General features: G+C 41.7%; 1 protein-coding gene across 1 annotated transcript in view; it reads left to right on the forward strand.

Annotated features, from left to right (window-relative positions):
• LOC126281371 (carbonic anhydrase-related protein 10-like) overlaps positions 1 to 17,049 on the forward strand; it is a 358,790-nt gene that overhangs the window by 270,139 nt on the left and 71,602 nt on the right. Inside the window, exons 6-7 of the mRNA XM_049980286.1 lie at positions 7,505 to 7,600; positions 9,549 to 9,615. Coding sequence (XP_049836243.1) covers positions 7,505 to 7,600; positions 9,549 to 9,615 — 163 coding nt within the window. The remainder of the gene's footprint in view (positions 1 to 7,504; positions 7,601 to 9,548; positions 9,616 to 17,049) is intronic.

The following is a 17,049-nucleotide window of genomic DNA, read 5'->3' on the forward strand; positions in this document are numbered from 1 at the left end:
TTCAGTCGTCTGACCATCTTCAGGTTGATAAAAGCATTCACAGCATCATATTAGGTGAAAACGAAAATTATTATCGGTGAATGATAAAACCATGAATAATAAACTGCTATCGTATTTGAACATGGCTCAGTACACTTCCTGACACAATTTTTATTGGTTGTCGAAGTAATTTATATTACTATGTGATAATAGAGTAATATTCATTGCTTTATCATCTGAGTGTAATGATTTTATTTCTTCTCCTAACATGACTCTGTGAGTCATGTTAGGAGCTCTACATTGGGATCCTTTTATGACGTGTAATCTGAAATTTTTTACCCTTCGTTGGAAGACTATACTAAGTTGAAACGATAATTGTTCAGCCCACTTTGAAAGCTGTGTAGCTGTGGATTTATTATATAAAAAAGGTTGGGAGGCCAAAGCACATTATTCGTATTACTTAAAACCAGCAGAGAATGTAAATAGGGTATATTGCACTTGAAATATTCTCAGTAGCTGGTGCCACGCTATTAACATATCTTTGTCGAAAATCATGTTGAACCACCCGTCAGTTCGTTTGAAAATATGTGTTATTGCTACCAGCATCCAGTTTTGCCTTTCATCGGCAGGCACAATGAGCTTGTCAAAGTACAGTAGCTGCGAATCATAGTGTGTGTTGCGGATCCCTCGGACGGACGTATCTCGGTATGTTATAGGCCCTCACGTTAAATCTGAGACAGAATGTGAAACAGAGAAAAGGACCCCATTCTCAGAAAATTATTTGTGGTTTCCTTGGGCGAATGCTGCTGTGCCAACATATTCATCTCAGAGTAACATCTGCAAAATACGTGCTATTTTTTTTCTATCTTTTACATATTTTTCTGGTATCATACACGTTATTCTCTGACGTAACAGAAGTCCTATCATGGGGTCCCTTTTTCTTGTCAGTGTTTTCCATACATTCCTTTTCTAGCCGATCTTGCCAAGGACCTCCTCATTTCTTAGCTTATCAGTCCACCCCATTTTCAAACAATCTTGTGTGGCTCGACATACGAAATGAATGGTTTTCATACAGACCACCTTCCGTTAGCATACAGTGATGTGCTACAAACGTACATTCTCTGAAATTACTTTCTGAAGTTACCTCCTATGTTTGTTACTAGTACACTTCTCTTGGCTACGAATGCCCTTTTTGTCAGTGTTAGTCTGCTTTATGTCCTCCTTGCTCTCTTCCACCTCTTTTGATTTTCGGTCTTCCAAAGCTGTTGTACATTCTTGTTGTAATACTGGATCTTCGAACTCTTCCACATCGACTCCTGTGTCTAATTCTATCACGTCATCAGACCAGTTCTACCCCTAACAGAGTTCTTCAATGTACTATTTCCACCTGTCCATTCTCTCGCTGCATTTAACAGTATAGCTCCCATTCCACTCTTAATTTTCGCACCATTGCTCTTAATTTCACCGAAGGTTCTTTCGACATTTCTATATGCTGAGTGTGCTCTTGCAACAGTCATTTTCGATTTCTTTACATCTTCCATGCAGCCTTTTCCCCTTAACTTCCCTGTACTTCCCATTTATTTCATTCCTACATGACTTTTATTTCTTTTGTTTTCAATTGCCCTGATGTGTTTTTTCCGTTACCCATGCCTTTTTATCAATGCGTTGCATGTTCCTTTGGTGTTCATTTCCAACTTCTGTGCCTTCCTTTCTAGAGATTTTATTCCTGTTACTAGCTACAGTTTGTGGCAGAACTCAATTATTTATTTATTTATGCATTTATTTTACCTGGCAAGATTAGGGCCTTCAGGCCCTCTCTTACACCTAACCAGGCATACTCAGATTGAACGAGTTACAGTTTCTACAGAACATTAAGGACATATAACGTATTATACAGTATTGATGTTAAAGAAAAAAAGAAAGATTATAATAGTAGTACAATGGTAATTATAACAATCAAAAAATAATTATAACCATCAAGAATAATAATGATAATAATAATAATAATAATAATAATAATAATAATAGTAATGACTATTATATGAAAGTAAACATAATTTTCTTTTGTGAATGTCAGTCCTATTGTTAGTTGGGAATTTTCTCGTTATGTTCTTGCAGCTTGTGAGTTATTCTCATCGAGCAGAGACATAAGACGATAGAATGGGGTGAAAGTGATACATAAGAGATAGATAGCTTAGAGGAAGAGAAATATAATGGTAAAATTCGAAGTTGTGATGGAGAGGAGAAAGAAAGAGATGAGAAGGGCACAAAAATGGTGGCTATACCGTCCCTAATATGTAAGTTTTGAGTTCCCTCTTCAATGTTGAGTGGTTCTGGATAAGACGCAGATCACAGGGGAGCGCGTTCCATAGTCGTATGGCTGCGATGGAGAATGACACAGAGAAAGATTTTGTGTTATGTAAAGGTACAGCCAAGATGCTAGACGTATCCGATCTGCTATTGCGATTGTGGAATGATGATAGGTGTTTAATGTGAGAAGATAAGTATTGGGGCACCAGTGGCTAAGAAATCGATGAAGTAAGCACATCGAGTGGAGATCGCGTGCCTTATGTGGGCGTATCCAAACTAGCTGGAAGTATGAAGGACTGATATGATCATACAACCGAATATTGCTCACGTATCTAACGCAAGCATTCATCACTAGCTCGAGGCATCTAGAATTTTCACTATTTGTGCCGTGTTGAACTACATCACATTAGTAAAGATTAGGCAACGCTAGTGTTTAGACTAATTTTTGTTTAACATGGGTAGGAAATATTTTCTAAATTTTTGAACTGCATGTAGGGAGGAGAACGATTTCAGGCAAGATGTGACTGTTTGTTCTTCCCAGTTTAGGTGTTCATCCAAGATTATTCCAAGGTCTTTTACTCTTTTTTGGTATGGTAGTTCAGTACCATTGAGGAGTATTTGAGGGACTGTTTCGCGAAAGTACCGGCTGATTAACTTTGGATGAGATATAAGTATGACCTGGGATTCCTTGGGGTTTAGTTTCAGACCTAGGTTCTGTGCCCATCGAGAAACAGAGCAACGATCTGCGTTCATACTCGCTATTGCGTCAGCAATGTTCTTGGGCCTAGCACCTATGTTCAATTGAATGTTGTCGGCATATAGATGGTAGTTGCAGGAGTGAATCACTGAAGAAATATCATTAATGTACAGTGAGAAGAGTAATGGACCAAGGACGGAGCCTTGGGGAACTCCAGAGCGCACGTTTTTATGATGACTTTTCCGACCCACAAATGACTTGCTGACTTTAGTTTTTGAGGTAGCTGTCGAACCAGTGTATTGCGCTGTTTGAGAAATTCAGCTGTTTCATTTTAATTAGTAATATATCGAAGTCAACTGTGTCAAAAGCCTTGGTAAGGTCAAGCAGTGTTAGTATAGTAGCTTCACGTCTGTCCATAGCATGTTTAATGTCATCAGTTACTTTGATTACTGCAGTTGCTGTACTATGGTGCTTTCGAAAGCCTGACTGATATTCGTCATGGATGTTATGAGTTTTGAGGTAATCCGTCACCTGTTCATGGACGATGTATTCTAGGGCTTTAGATATTGCAGGTAGTATGCTGATCGTCCTGTAGTCACCTGGCGTCTTAGGGTTGTTAGTCGTGGGTATAGGTTGAATTAAACTTTGCTTCCACTCAGTAGGATATGTACTACTGACAAGAGACAGCTTGAAGATGTCTGTGATAACTGGAATAATAGTGTCTACGACGTTCTTAATCATGCCAATGCTCACTCCATCATTTCCTACTGCCTCGGAAGAGATTCTCATAATTCCCTTGTGTACTGTGCCGGTAGTGACATGTTTTAGGAAAAACGTGTCTCTCGAGAGATTGATATCTTGAGCTGGTAATTTGTCGCTGCGTGGCAGTTTACAGCTGTTGAGAAGAAATCGTTTAAATCTTCTGCAGACCCTTGATAAACAGCGTCAGATCTTCGCTTCCCTATACCGAAATTGCGCAGCTTTTTCCACAGTGCAGCAGGTTTTGATATGCCGCATAAGACAGAGCGGGCATGTCTGATTTTGGCATTCCTCACGCTTTGCTTGGTTCAGTTTCGGAGTTTCCTATAAGCTTCGTATGCCTCGGGAGTTGGGTTACGCTTGAAGGCCCTATGTGCAGCATCACGTTTATTCATTAACTGGCGTAATCCAGTGCTGAGCTCTCTTTACCTTGAGAGTGCGTTGAGGTGCATGTTTATCATACATTGCAATAACTTTGCGACATAATTGCCGAATTTTTCCCTCTGAAGTCGGTTCATTGCTTATATCATGTCAAGAGATATCTGAGCAATCCTTTTGAAGAGCGTCATGGTTAACATTTCTTAAGTTTCTGTAGGTTACCAGGTGAGATTTTTCTTTGGTAGTATGCATTGAGTAATTTCAGAATATCACGTCATGAGCAGAGAGTCCCGGAGCGGATGTCTGATTGGCGCGGATTATTTTATCTGGTCGCTTTGTTGCTATTATATCTATGAGTGTGTGGCTGTGTGGCGTGTGATGAGTTGGGTCCAGCGGTGTTAAACTCATATAATTGGAGTGGAACAGTCGCCTTAGTTTTTCTGCAGAGGGAGATTTTAACTGTAAGTCGATGTTTGTGTCGCCTATAATGATTATGTGTTCATACTTTGTCACGAGTGAGGACAGGGCAGACTGAAAGGAGGACATGGCACCGACGTTTGGAGGTTTATAGATTACACCAATTAGAAGTTTCTGATTTGATGTGTTTATTTCGAAAAACAAGAACTCTGCTTCTCCTTTGCCCTTTGCATCCGATGTGCATAGTACAGTAGGTGTCAGTTCAGAGCGAACATAGGCACCCACTGCACCGCCGCGCCGTGTTTCACGATCTGCCCTTAGGAGAGAGTAACCAGTGATTCGAATAGCCTCGGAAGAAATGCGTGGTTTCAAAATTAGTCTTTTTTCTCTCTCATTCCTACTATGGAGCCCATAGTCAACGTAATCCTTTCTTCTATTCCTTCCCCTGCAATCGCATTCCAGTTTCCCAAGACTATTAGATTTTCATATGGCTTTATGTACTGAATTACCCGTTCAGTATCCTCATATACTTTCTGTATTTCTTCAGCATCTGCTTGCGACGTCGTCATGTATACATGAACTATTTTTGTCGGTGATGATTTGCTGTCGAGTCTGATGAAAACAGGCCTGTCACTGAACTATTGACACTAACTCACTCTCTACAATACTTTCCTATTAATTAAGAATCCTGCTCCCGTTATGTCTTATCTGCTGCTGCTGATATTAACCCAAACTTGTCTCACCAGAAGCTTGCCTTTTTTTCATTTCACTTCACTGACACCTACTATATATAGATTGGGCATTAGGGTTTCTATCTTCCCTACATGTTAAAACATCTGCACTTCACGCCATGACTCGTAGAGCGTTGGCCTTTTATTGGCAATTCAATACACTCCCTAGGGTCACCTCACCATCGGCAGTCCCCTCCCGACGTTCTAAATAAGGGACTAGTGAAGAACCTTTGTCAAAGAAGATGCCGTCCTGACACTTGGCACGTGGCTACACATTATACGCCTCCATTGCAATGGTTTCGATTGCCTTTTGAATAGTAATATCGTTGATCATTGCTGATTCTGACGCCTCTTAGCAGCAGTTTCCCACCGCAAGTGCAAGAGTATGTCCTGAACCTCCATCCACCCCTCGTCTTTTACGACGAGGTCTTTGGCAGAACGAGTGTGACTTCTTACACAAGAGTCTTCTGCTGCCGCTGCTAGTGATTTTTATTAAACATTTAAGCAGTGGCGAGGTTCTAACTCGGGTCCCAGGACGTTCTTGATTAGTAGTCAAAGACTCTACCCATTTTTATTTTTCCTTCATTTTATTCGTCATTCTTCTCTGTGTTTGCTCTAGGTTGACGTCACATGATACCTGTTCAAGTTCGTCTTTGACTATTTCACTCAGCCCTCTGAACGAACACGATGAGCTGCCGTGCCGACTCCTTAGACCACGGGTCATTATGTACGAGGGTCACTCCAAAAGAAATGCACACAACTTTTTTTTTTAATCAACCTTTTATTCTACAGTTTGAAAGTTTTAAAGTGTCTAGATACATCCTTTAGGAACAATATTTTCATTTCTCCACATAATTTCCATCCCTCTCAACTGCCTTACGTCATCTTGGAACCAGCGCCTGTATACTCGCACGGTAAAATTCTGGACCAACGTGTTGGAGCCATTGTTTGACAGCGTACACAAGGAAGTCATCATCTTCAAACCTTGTTCCACGAAGAGAGTCTTTCAGTTTCCCAAAGAGACGATAGTCACATGGAGCCAGGTCAGGACTGTAAGGCGGGTGTTTCAGTGTTGTCCGTCCGAGTGTTGTGATCGCTTCCATGGTTTTTTGACTGACATGTAGCCGTGCTTTGTCGTGCAACATCAAAACATCCTGCTTTATCCGATGTGGTCGAACACGACTCAGTCGAGCTTGAAGTTTCTTTAGTGTCGTCACATATGCATCAGAATTTATGGTGGTTCCACTTGGCATGATGTCCACAAGCAAGAGTCCTTCGCAATCAAAAAACACTGTAGACATAACTCTTCCTGCAGGAGGTGTGGTTTTGAATTTTTTTCTTGGGTGAATTTGCATGATACCACTCCATTGGTTGCCTCTTCGTCTCTGGTGAAAAATGATGGACTCATATTTCATCACCTGTCACAATTCTTCCAAGAAATTCATCTCCAACATTCTCTAACTTTTCCAAAAGTTCGCTGCATACCGTTTTTCTAGTTTCTTTGTGAGCCACCGTCAACGTCTTGGGAACCCACCGGACACAAACCTTTTTTAACGCCAACCCTTTCAGTATTCAGCAAACACTTCCTTCCCCTATCCCAACGTTGCGTGACAATTTGTTCACTGTGATGCGTCAGTCAGCAGTCATCAATTCGTTAACTCTCTGCACATTGTCTGTAGTGTGTGCAGTACGAGGCCTGCCGCTGCGAGGACAATCCTCAACATTGCCGTGCCCACTTTCATCACGTAACCTGCTTGCCCACCGACAAACTGTACTGCGATCGACAGCAAAATCTCCATACACCTTTTTCAACCACTTGTGGATGTTTCTCACAGTCTCGTGTTCACAGCACAGGAATTCTATGACAGCACGTTGCGTCTGACGAACGTCAAGTGTAACAGCCATCATGAAGACATGCTGTGACGGTGCCACTGACGGGAACAGGTCGAACTAAGTTTGAAAACAAGCGGAAAGGATGTATCTACACACTGTAAAACTTTCACACATGCACAATAAAAACTGTATTAAAAAAAAAGTGAATTTCCTTTGGAGTGACCTTCGTAGATAGTTCATACACTGCAGAGAGCGTCATCATGATAGCACCATACTTCACTGAGCACCCATTGTCATATCATATATATATATATAATTCTGTGTTACTGTTTAGTGGTCATTAATACACTCGTATATTTCGTTTGGAAGAGTATCCCCCAGTTTCCTGTTTTTCTTCCAGATCCAGTTGTACGGCTTCAACGTGGACCTCTACAAGAACATGTCCGAGGCGCAGCACAAATCGCAGGGCATCGTGGGAATCTCTATCATGTTGCAGGTGACGTTCAGCCAGTATGAAATGTTAAAGAAGGTTTTCTAAAACCTAGTAACCAATGATATCAATATCTTTGAACATAGAGAGGAACAATCTCTTCGTTAAGCAAAAGACGATGATAAATAAATAAATCAGTAGGGAAATCCTGTATCTGAACACTATCTCTTATACAAGCGTTGGATGGTTGGTGTTAAAGGCCTTACATATAAGCATCATGTGCCGCAGTAGTGGGAAGTCAGTCACCATCACTTCAAACATCAGGTGAACATTATAATATTCATGACATAGACTGTAAGCACATTTACAGATCAGCAATTATCACGAGATAGAGATGTCGAGATTTTCCCTCAAAAGCTGCTTACACAACGGAACATAATTCAGAAATATGCAAATTGCCGTATGTCGTCCCTTTGCACTAAATATGAATCAGGAAAATTACCTAAGTGGAAGCTTTTCATAAATTTTGAGTATCGTCTTATGTGGTTACATATGTTCTAGGACGTACTCCGGACATTTAATCTGTATGGTACGTTTTGTAATAAATTATTCCACCCTACAACATTTTATCGCTTAAAATGACCATTCCTGACAGATTAAAACGGTAATCACGATTCCTTAACAAACCCCGTAATTTAAATTTCGCCTTTAACACGCATTCATCGCAGCTATCGACGATATCCAGCTATCGATCTCAAAGATTCAAGCTGAAACAAATTCCTTTTGCACGTAAAATGGCATAAAAAATAAACTGATGCCGATAACTGATGAATTGTGGTATGGTAACATTGTAATTAATGTAGGAATGTATGGAGAATATGCTCGACAGTCAGATTAACTTTTTTAATTTCCTATAAAACCCATCTGCACTTTACAGAAGTCAGTGATTCAGACTAGATTGTCAGTTTAACTTAAATATGTCACCGAGCAGAAAGGCTAATGTTTCCATCAAAGAGCGTCAGCATCACTGTGGCCCTATTTCACCTTATTTTTTCAAGAGATTACAGAGTTAACACTAGAGTTATTATATCATGCTGTTACTTATTTAGAAATGATTGGACGAGACGGTTTCTGTAAAGATTTGGAGTCACTGCATCCGTTTCGTAATAACCGACATCACAATTGGCGACTGTGGATACCGTTTCAATTGTTTCAATCCTCAGATACTGGAATTTTAGACCACGAACGTACCTTACTCTAATTCATAAGCAGGAAAAGTAATGTATGACTGGACCGGGAATCGATCCCAGAAAATTTACTATTGCCATCAGTGCAACAACGCAATAGAACAGGATTGCAGTACAGGAATACAAAATTTTTAGTGGTGCTTTTAAATACTTCGGGTACTTCCGTTGTTGGAGTACCCAACATAAACATTTATGTAGGAGTAAGTGTACTTACCTATGTGGATTGATTCTCTGAAACATAAATTTTTATCATACAAACGGCTCCTTTAAAAATAATCTCCGTGCGTTAAAGTAATTTTCCATTCGCAACGTATTTATTAGCGCAGAAAGAATATGTAATATATTTATGTTCCGTGACGTTAGAGGGTGAACCTTAATACCCTGATCCCCTTCATGTAGAAGCGTACGTATTATTTGCACGACTGACACTAAAGAGGAAACACATATAAGCGGTACCAGTTTAGAAACGGACGACGCTAATTTCCAAACGCATCGTGTTACAAATTATCCCAGTGCAGTATGCTCGAATTCTCAAGCCCCTGCTTGCTATCAAGATTAACGAGCATTCATTAGTGTTATTCAAGAAGCCATCGTTTCCGGTACGCTTAAGAAACATATTGCTGGCAAGTTAACTCCTTAGAACATTTACAGCACTAAGAATAAAGTTAAATATTTGCAAACAAAAAGGAATTTGTTACACAACACGTCATGACGCGAATTTTTGATAGAAGTAACTTGTGTGTTTTATTTGTTTTTATCTGTTGCAGATAAGGGAGAATCCTACGGAAGAACTGCGGATGATCACTAGTACGTTTAATCAAATAAAGTTCAAAGGTACGCCAAATATTTCTTTCCTCTTCTTTAATTGATCGGTCATACATTGACATAAGCTACAAACCTTAGGAGGTTCTGGAAACAGAACAATGTCTTAAAACTCTCTGTAGTTAGCATTTCTCACTCTCGCAGTGCCAACACAAATCCAGAAACTCCGAGCGTCGTTAACCCAATTAACTATCGGTGCTTTTAACGACAGCTTTACGTAATTTACGATAGGTAGCTTATACTTACTTTTTTAATATACTGGCCAATACGATACGGAAAGTGTTCCCCACAATTTTTAAATCCTGTGTAAATATTCACGATTTTCTGTATGAACAATGTCACTTAACCAGAAGCTCTCCAAACACCTGGATTTACCCACAGGCAGCTACCTGTACCTTACATTTCAGCTAAATAATCTACATGTCTAACTGTGGGAACAGGAGTAGCATTCCAAATTGTAGTATTTTTTTCTAGTCTTTGGCCAGAAGAGGTTTTAATTGTATTTGATAAGTAGTGTAATGATCATCTTCAGGACAGTAAAAGGATTAGGCCTACAATTATTAGTGAAAGCAGTGAAGTAAGATACAAAATAATTAACCAAAAATTTCTACACCCAAAGCGAAAAGAGCACTACGTAAGCCACAGAAAGATAAGCAAAGGGAACACTTACCACTAAAATTCATCGCTGGCTGTGGACATGGTTGCAAACATTGCTTGAAGCAGATGGTGTTCGTTGGATATTCTGTCGAGTAGTCAGCGATTATATCGTATCCTTTCCTTTACCAATTGCTAACTTACTCAGCGTTTGATCCTGGTTTCCACAACTGTATTAATGTGGTAACTGATTCTGCATTGAATTGTAATTATATGAATTTCTCTGTCTCGGTAAATGAGAGTGAGAACAAGAGCTCTTGGTTAAGCTCTTCCTTTTCCTAAATGTAGATTACACAGCGTCCCAGTGTTTCTGTACATTTGTTCCGCTGCAGTGACGTAAGGTGTCACGTTCCACTGGCACTGTCTTATGTAGGAAAGGACATCAGTACTATCTGCCTTCTGATTTCGTGTCTCCTTCCTAGTTCTTAGCCCATATTTCGTGTAACATAAGCCAATACATGATTACTTGAGACTTGACACAGTGAACAGTTTCTAAGATACAGATGTTAAAACTATTAAAATGAAACTGAATGAAAAGTGCCATTGTCCGCTGTAGCTGTATGCGTTGACATCACTTAAAAACACACACGACCTTTTTGTAACTTTTGAGTTGTATCTTCTGGTGAAAATGTAAATGGTATGTCAAAAGTTACTGAATCAAGCAGTGTAAGAGCTGGCCTAACTAGGTAAAGATTTCAGCATTCCACAACTGTTAAAAAAACCATCGTCAAATAATAAAAAGACCATCGTCACTAACAAAAATCATGTCTGTGTTAAGTCGCGAGCTGTACACATTCCGATTAAAATACGGTCTCGTCGGCCTGTGTTAAACTACGAAATGGGTACTGAGACGGCAGCCGCAGCTCACGCTTTGACAACGCACGGGTCACTCGTTGGTGGCAGATACACATGAACTTGTTGGCTTTTGTCACTACAGGGCCCTGTTCTTCCCTGAATAACACCTATGTAGGGCATTTTGTTGCTTGATATAGGCGGACAAGAGCATTCTTTAATCGGAATGTGTATAGTTCGCGGCTTAACAGAGATGTGACTTTAATCTTTGCCGATGATCTTTTGAACAGTGTACGATGGTTTTTTTTAGTGGAAGAGTGCTGAAATCTTTACCTAGTCACGCCAGTTGCTACTCTGCAGCGTTCTGTAGCCTATTACATAGCGTTTATATTTGGACCCGAAGTTCCAACCAAAAAGTTGCGATACCGATTGTGTGGGTTTACAGCGCGGCACTGCGCATTTAATTCAGTTTCATTTTAACAGTTTTAACACCAGTATTTTTTTTAAGCTGGTCACTGTATGACGTGTTAAGCAATCATATGTAACTATTTAACTGTGGCTGCCCAGTTTTAAAATTATCTATATAAACTGAGTATTCGATCAAACAATGTTTTCTAATTTTCGCGTAGATGTGCTGTGTCCTCATGGAACAGTGCTCTTAAGAATAAAAATAACCGTTGGCCTATTTCGCCGCACAGCTTGATGCGATTTTAGGGGACTTTCAACACTCGTTTACAAAAGTGCTGCTACGGTCACTAACCTCTGTTCACGAAATAAGGTACACGAAAGATAAAACACGATAACACACAGAACAAAGCGTACGCGATTCACAGATTGATGGCAGGCAATACCTCCTCTCCTTCAGTTGATTCACAAATATGGCAACAGAAGGGCAACCCGCCCCTGAAGTTTAAAGAAGTGGAAACAAAATATGGCAAATCATGACTACATTGCCCCACTACGGCGGAATAAACTCTTCGAAAAAGATACTGATCTAGGTGGTGGAACTATCCAAACTACCAGGTAACATAAAACAAACACTGCAATCCTCGACGGTATTGTACAGGTGATACGGCTTTCACTTTTCGAAAAACAATACAACCACTCACTGTTGTAGCTGACCGTGTGTTACATATTTACGGAAAAGTAGCATGCTCTGCTGTTTAACTGCACATTCACTTTTATTGCTAGATCGTAGCTAATCTCAGAGAGATGCTGCATTATTCTGCGCGCGTGTAAATCAAGATTGATTCAGCAAAACACAACTTTGTGGAGCTCATGTCACCTATTCGTCCTTGGTATAAGGAAGGCTACAGATAATTACGTACTCGATTGATCCTATGCGCTATCACCAAATCTCTTTGGTGGAAACAGTTCCGCATTGCTGAACAGAATATGTCCGTTTTGAATATGGGACGTGTTTTATGCCTGACCTCAACATCGCTACTAAACAGAGCTATTATATCCTTTTCAACTTTAAAAGATTGTCAGGTTTGAAAGTAACTGCAGGAGCAATCCAAAGGAATTACACATGGTCAATCTACTTCACGGTCTGTGCAAATGAAGTCGTGGGTAACGCAGGAGGTTGCATGAGGCAGTCCGCCGATAGTGCTGTTTAATATAGAGGAGACGCCACATCGCAAAATCGTAGCCAAATTCATGAAAACCTGCAGATGATTGCTACTTAGGGGACAGTCAGTTCCCCGCTACATAAACAGTTGTAGAATGTTGCGCATAAACAACCAGGAGAACGTATTATTTTGCTAGGACGATTGATTTACAGTCAAAGGAAGCGTTCACGGCTGTTTTAGTGATCGTGTATGGCGATTTCGAGAGGATTAAACACATAAAAAACAGTTAGGCAAGGTAGACGTCAGACTGTAATGTGCTGGAAGAATTACCTTCACTTCCTAAAGAGATACCTCTATAAAAAGTCGTTCGATCGAGTCTTAAGTGTCTTTCTGACAGTGTGGGACTTTTAAGAGTTACATTAACAGATGAGATCTATATTGTCCTAATTCCTAGAAGGCATGTTCACCGCTGATTTAAGTAACACCATCATATCATGCACCGCTCACAAAGTCACCATGCAGGCGACTTCCGAGAAACTGTAACAGATGCGGGACATTACGAAAGTCGTTTTTCATATACACCATATTCGAACGAAGAAGTTGAGAAACGATATTCCAAATGCCCTTTACCACATATGCCATAGTTGCTGCTGAAGTGTATATGTTCCGTGAAGCGTTCGAACTCCGGGAACGAAGCAAGAAGTTAAAACTCACAAATACTCGTCTGTTGACAGAACGAGTAACTGCTCCCTCGTGTGTTGTTAGCTCGATGTTCAGTCCGAGGATCATGGGCCTATGAAATGAAGAGTGACACCAAAAGATGGGCCATCAGTCAAACCAGCCGTTCGTCTTTGCTATTGATTCTTCTGGCCACAGAGAAGGGGACAGTGGTAGTAATTTGTCTGTATTTACGGTAATGCCCTCTAACGTTTTGCTTTCTACAGACGAAACAGCATCGATATAATAGGTGAACCCATCGCGTATCCAGTTTATGTGTCGCAATGTGTGATATATATATTTTTAAATTCTATGTATAGCCCCGTCCTCATTAAAAGCTTAGTTTTTGCATTTCTGGTGCTTGATTGACTGAGTGTCTCATACTTTCTTCATCTGCAGGCATATTGAACGTCGTAACTAACCATTAGCGATGGGTAAACTGGAGTTTAAGGAATCCAAAAGAAAAGTATACTACGTATTCGAAATATTTGGCAATTTGGGGAGCAACCGATCAATCCATTTTCTAAAAAAAAAACCGTAATATTGGGTAAAACAGATATGCAATAGGCTAGATATTAAGCAGAATAAAATGTTAGAACTGAGTGTTACACGTCAACCCACCAGCAGACATCCTACCTTCACTACAGTTACGAAACAGTTTTCCTTAAGATCATTGTATTCCAGAAAGTCCTTGGAGAACGAGATAAGCTCTGAGAAGTAAAAAGAAGTATCGTAAAGACAAGACTCTTCGGTCCCTGCTCCGATCCGGGTGTGTGTGTGAAGAGGGGTGGGGGTGGGGGGGGGGGGGAGCGGGGTATCTACTTTCAGAATCAATGCGACAAACGTAAATAAATACGAAAGAAAAACAGAAGTATAACCTGAAGTAAGAGTCTGATTTAGTGCCGAACTAAATCGCCGGAGATTGAGGTCACCTCCGGCTGAGGAACTGGGTCTACCTTATGGCGCAACCTGCGTGGATTTAGGGAGCGGAGTAAAGTCGGCGCCCAGACGACCAGCTTCAGAGCGGGCGTTGCAAATTTTATTGTCGACCCGTAAAGCGGCGCGTCGCCAGAGCGCCCACACATCGACCAGGCGAGCAGTCGACTGATCCTGCGATCGATTCCGGAATCCGACCAGGGCGACACGCGCCGTGCCTCGGCGAGAAGAATGCGTGTGGCGTCCGTGTGGGAAGCTGGCGTCGCTGTAGCGCGGGAAACTGCCGCTGTTAACAGTAAAGATAGCGATCTTTACTCCTGCTTGCCAACTTGCTTCCCGATCGCTCGCTGAACACTCGCCATCAACCATGATTTTCCGAATTTGTGGTAAGTATCCTGTACAGTGCAGGAAATCAAACATTTCCATTGAGAAAACGATGCAGAATAAAAGTCCTGCGATTAACTCCTAAAAGATATTTTGCAGCACCCTCATGACTTGCACAGTTTGTATATTTTTGATCAGAAACTTATTTTGGAGTTCTGCTGTTACCCGAGGGTATTGCTACGGACAGCAACCAATGCTGTTTAGGTAGAAGCAGTCCTATACTATTTCTGCTATTCAGCCTGCCAGGGATTTCAAGCTGGGATTATGCAGTGTGCATACACCACAGCGAAATTATTCGAAGATGCACCCGCTATCGTGAAATACGGAATCCTCATAACTGTCGCTGTCTCTGAACAGCAATAACTGATGACTCGTAGGTACGTGAGGAAAATGCAAACAAAACTGTGCCCTGCAATTTTCTGAGGCAATTCCAAGGATTTATCGACCCGGTCAGTACGCAATCGTTTCGAAAGCATCAGTTAGACCTCTGGTAACCTTTACAGGAAACGGGTTGACAAGGGAACGAGTGGAGTGGATCAGTACCGTTGTACGTATTTTGGACTCTTGTCACCAATCTATAGGGTAATTTGAGGACTGTATAAACCAGAACAGAGTCCTCAATCAGTCGCAAGGCCATAACGTCGTCCTTTCACCGATGGGATCGTCTCGCATCACGATAATGCACTGCTCTAAATCTGATACCAATACGAACGCGTAATTCATGCAGAAGATCAAATGCCTCGTGAGCTGAACACTGAATAACTCCCAATAACGATAGGCAGAAAGTTAGTCCCCAAAGCACAGTCGGTATCCGAATAGCGGATAAGCCTGATAGGCCCTCGTGCACTGTATACACATGACTCAGCTCACTACTGCTTGTTAGGCCCCATGGTTGTCAGTGGTACAGCCTGCAAGACGCACTGTACACAAGATGCGGCGCCCCAGAGCTGTTATCTACATCCGCCACTAGCGAGAGTACAGAGTCTCTACCCTTAAATCTATATGTAGGGCCGAAAATTTCCCGGCTGTGCCAGTGGCAGTGAGGGGGGAGGCATGGAGTTGGTTCAGGGTTGCAGCGCTCTATTCCTATGGAACCACCTTCGGGGACATCCAACTCAGCCCATATGATGCAGTGCAGAAAGTGACAATGGTCTGTCCCGGTACAGCAGGTGTGAAGGATGTCTGGAACAGAGGGAGTGGTCCCCTATCGATGGGTTCCGACGTCATAAATCACTGAGGCGTAAGCTGTACAGTGGCGCAGGGCGTGCGGGTTGAGGAACACGGCTGGTGGTGACCCTGGTGTCAAGCCCGGAAGTCGGTGGCAGACGTGGGGGTGGATGCTCAGATTGTAAGTGTCCATCCTGCCAGAGCTCATTGTGCTGACAGGTCAAATAAAAGTGGGTGGTTGCAACGACAAACAACTGATACTACTTACGCCCTGTGAAGAACCCTTGTGTCCATCCCAGGCTCTAGCCGAACAGGAATGCACAGACTACTGCTCTGGTTCATAGGTAGGGTACACTGCAAGAGATGCAGGATGTGTAACACGGTATGATGGCAGCACCTGTGTATAATTTTGTATGGTCTGTAGCTGGTGATGCGGGCGCACCAATAGTATACGAAGAAACTGTGCACGTATTACTCAGTAAATGGCTTCTGATATGCCAAGCGCATCTGAGTTTTGAATGTATGGGCCACCCGATATGCCTCTATGTTGGAGGCGGACCGAACGAGGGCGGTGATCAGATGTTTGTAGTCGTTATAGCGAAAGGTACGAAACTGTCACAATCGCAACGAGGTCGCGCAAACCTGTCAGGTCTGTGACTGCTGCAGTGTTTCAATACACTGTGCTCATTGCCGCTACAATGCAAACCATCTTCGCTTTCTTCATTACAACGTAATGCCTCAAACATGTTTGTGAACCTGAGGGGACCTCACAAAATCTCATTGGACTATCCTACCTCATGAAACCTGCAGTCTGGATCTCTCACCTTTCGACTTCCATTCTCTTTGGTATAATGAAGGATGCACTTCGCGGGAAGCTGTACGTAATGATGATGGGGAAGTTATTGAAGTAGCAGTACGGTGTCTCCGACCCGCCAGCTCTGCTGAAGCTGAGGCGGCCCAGACATTACGAAGTCGCTAAGTGGCTGTCGTGAACTGGGTCGTACGTTAATCATAACCGGCAGCCCATCTCATGGAGCGACTAACTGCTCTGATGCCGCATCCTCGTGTAGTACATTGGAGGCACGGGTTTCTCGTTCAGAAAGACATTCAAGCTAGATTTAAGACATACGAGTGATCTCAGAAACTATATTGTACTACGTAAGCTTCAGTTATGAATATAATTTCCAAATATAAAAGGAAATGTCCTGATTGACTGACTGACGCA

The sequence above is a fragment of the Schistocerca gregaria genome, chromosome 7 (genome assembly GCF_023897955.1).
Source record: "Schistocerca gregaria isolate iqSchGreg1 chromosome 7, iqSchGreg1.2, whole genome shotgun sequence".
NCBI classification, from domain to species: Eukaryota; Metazoa; Arthropoda; class Insecta; order Orthoptera; family Acrididae; genus Schistocerca; species Schistocerca gregaria.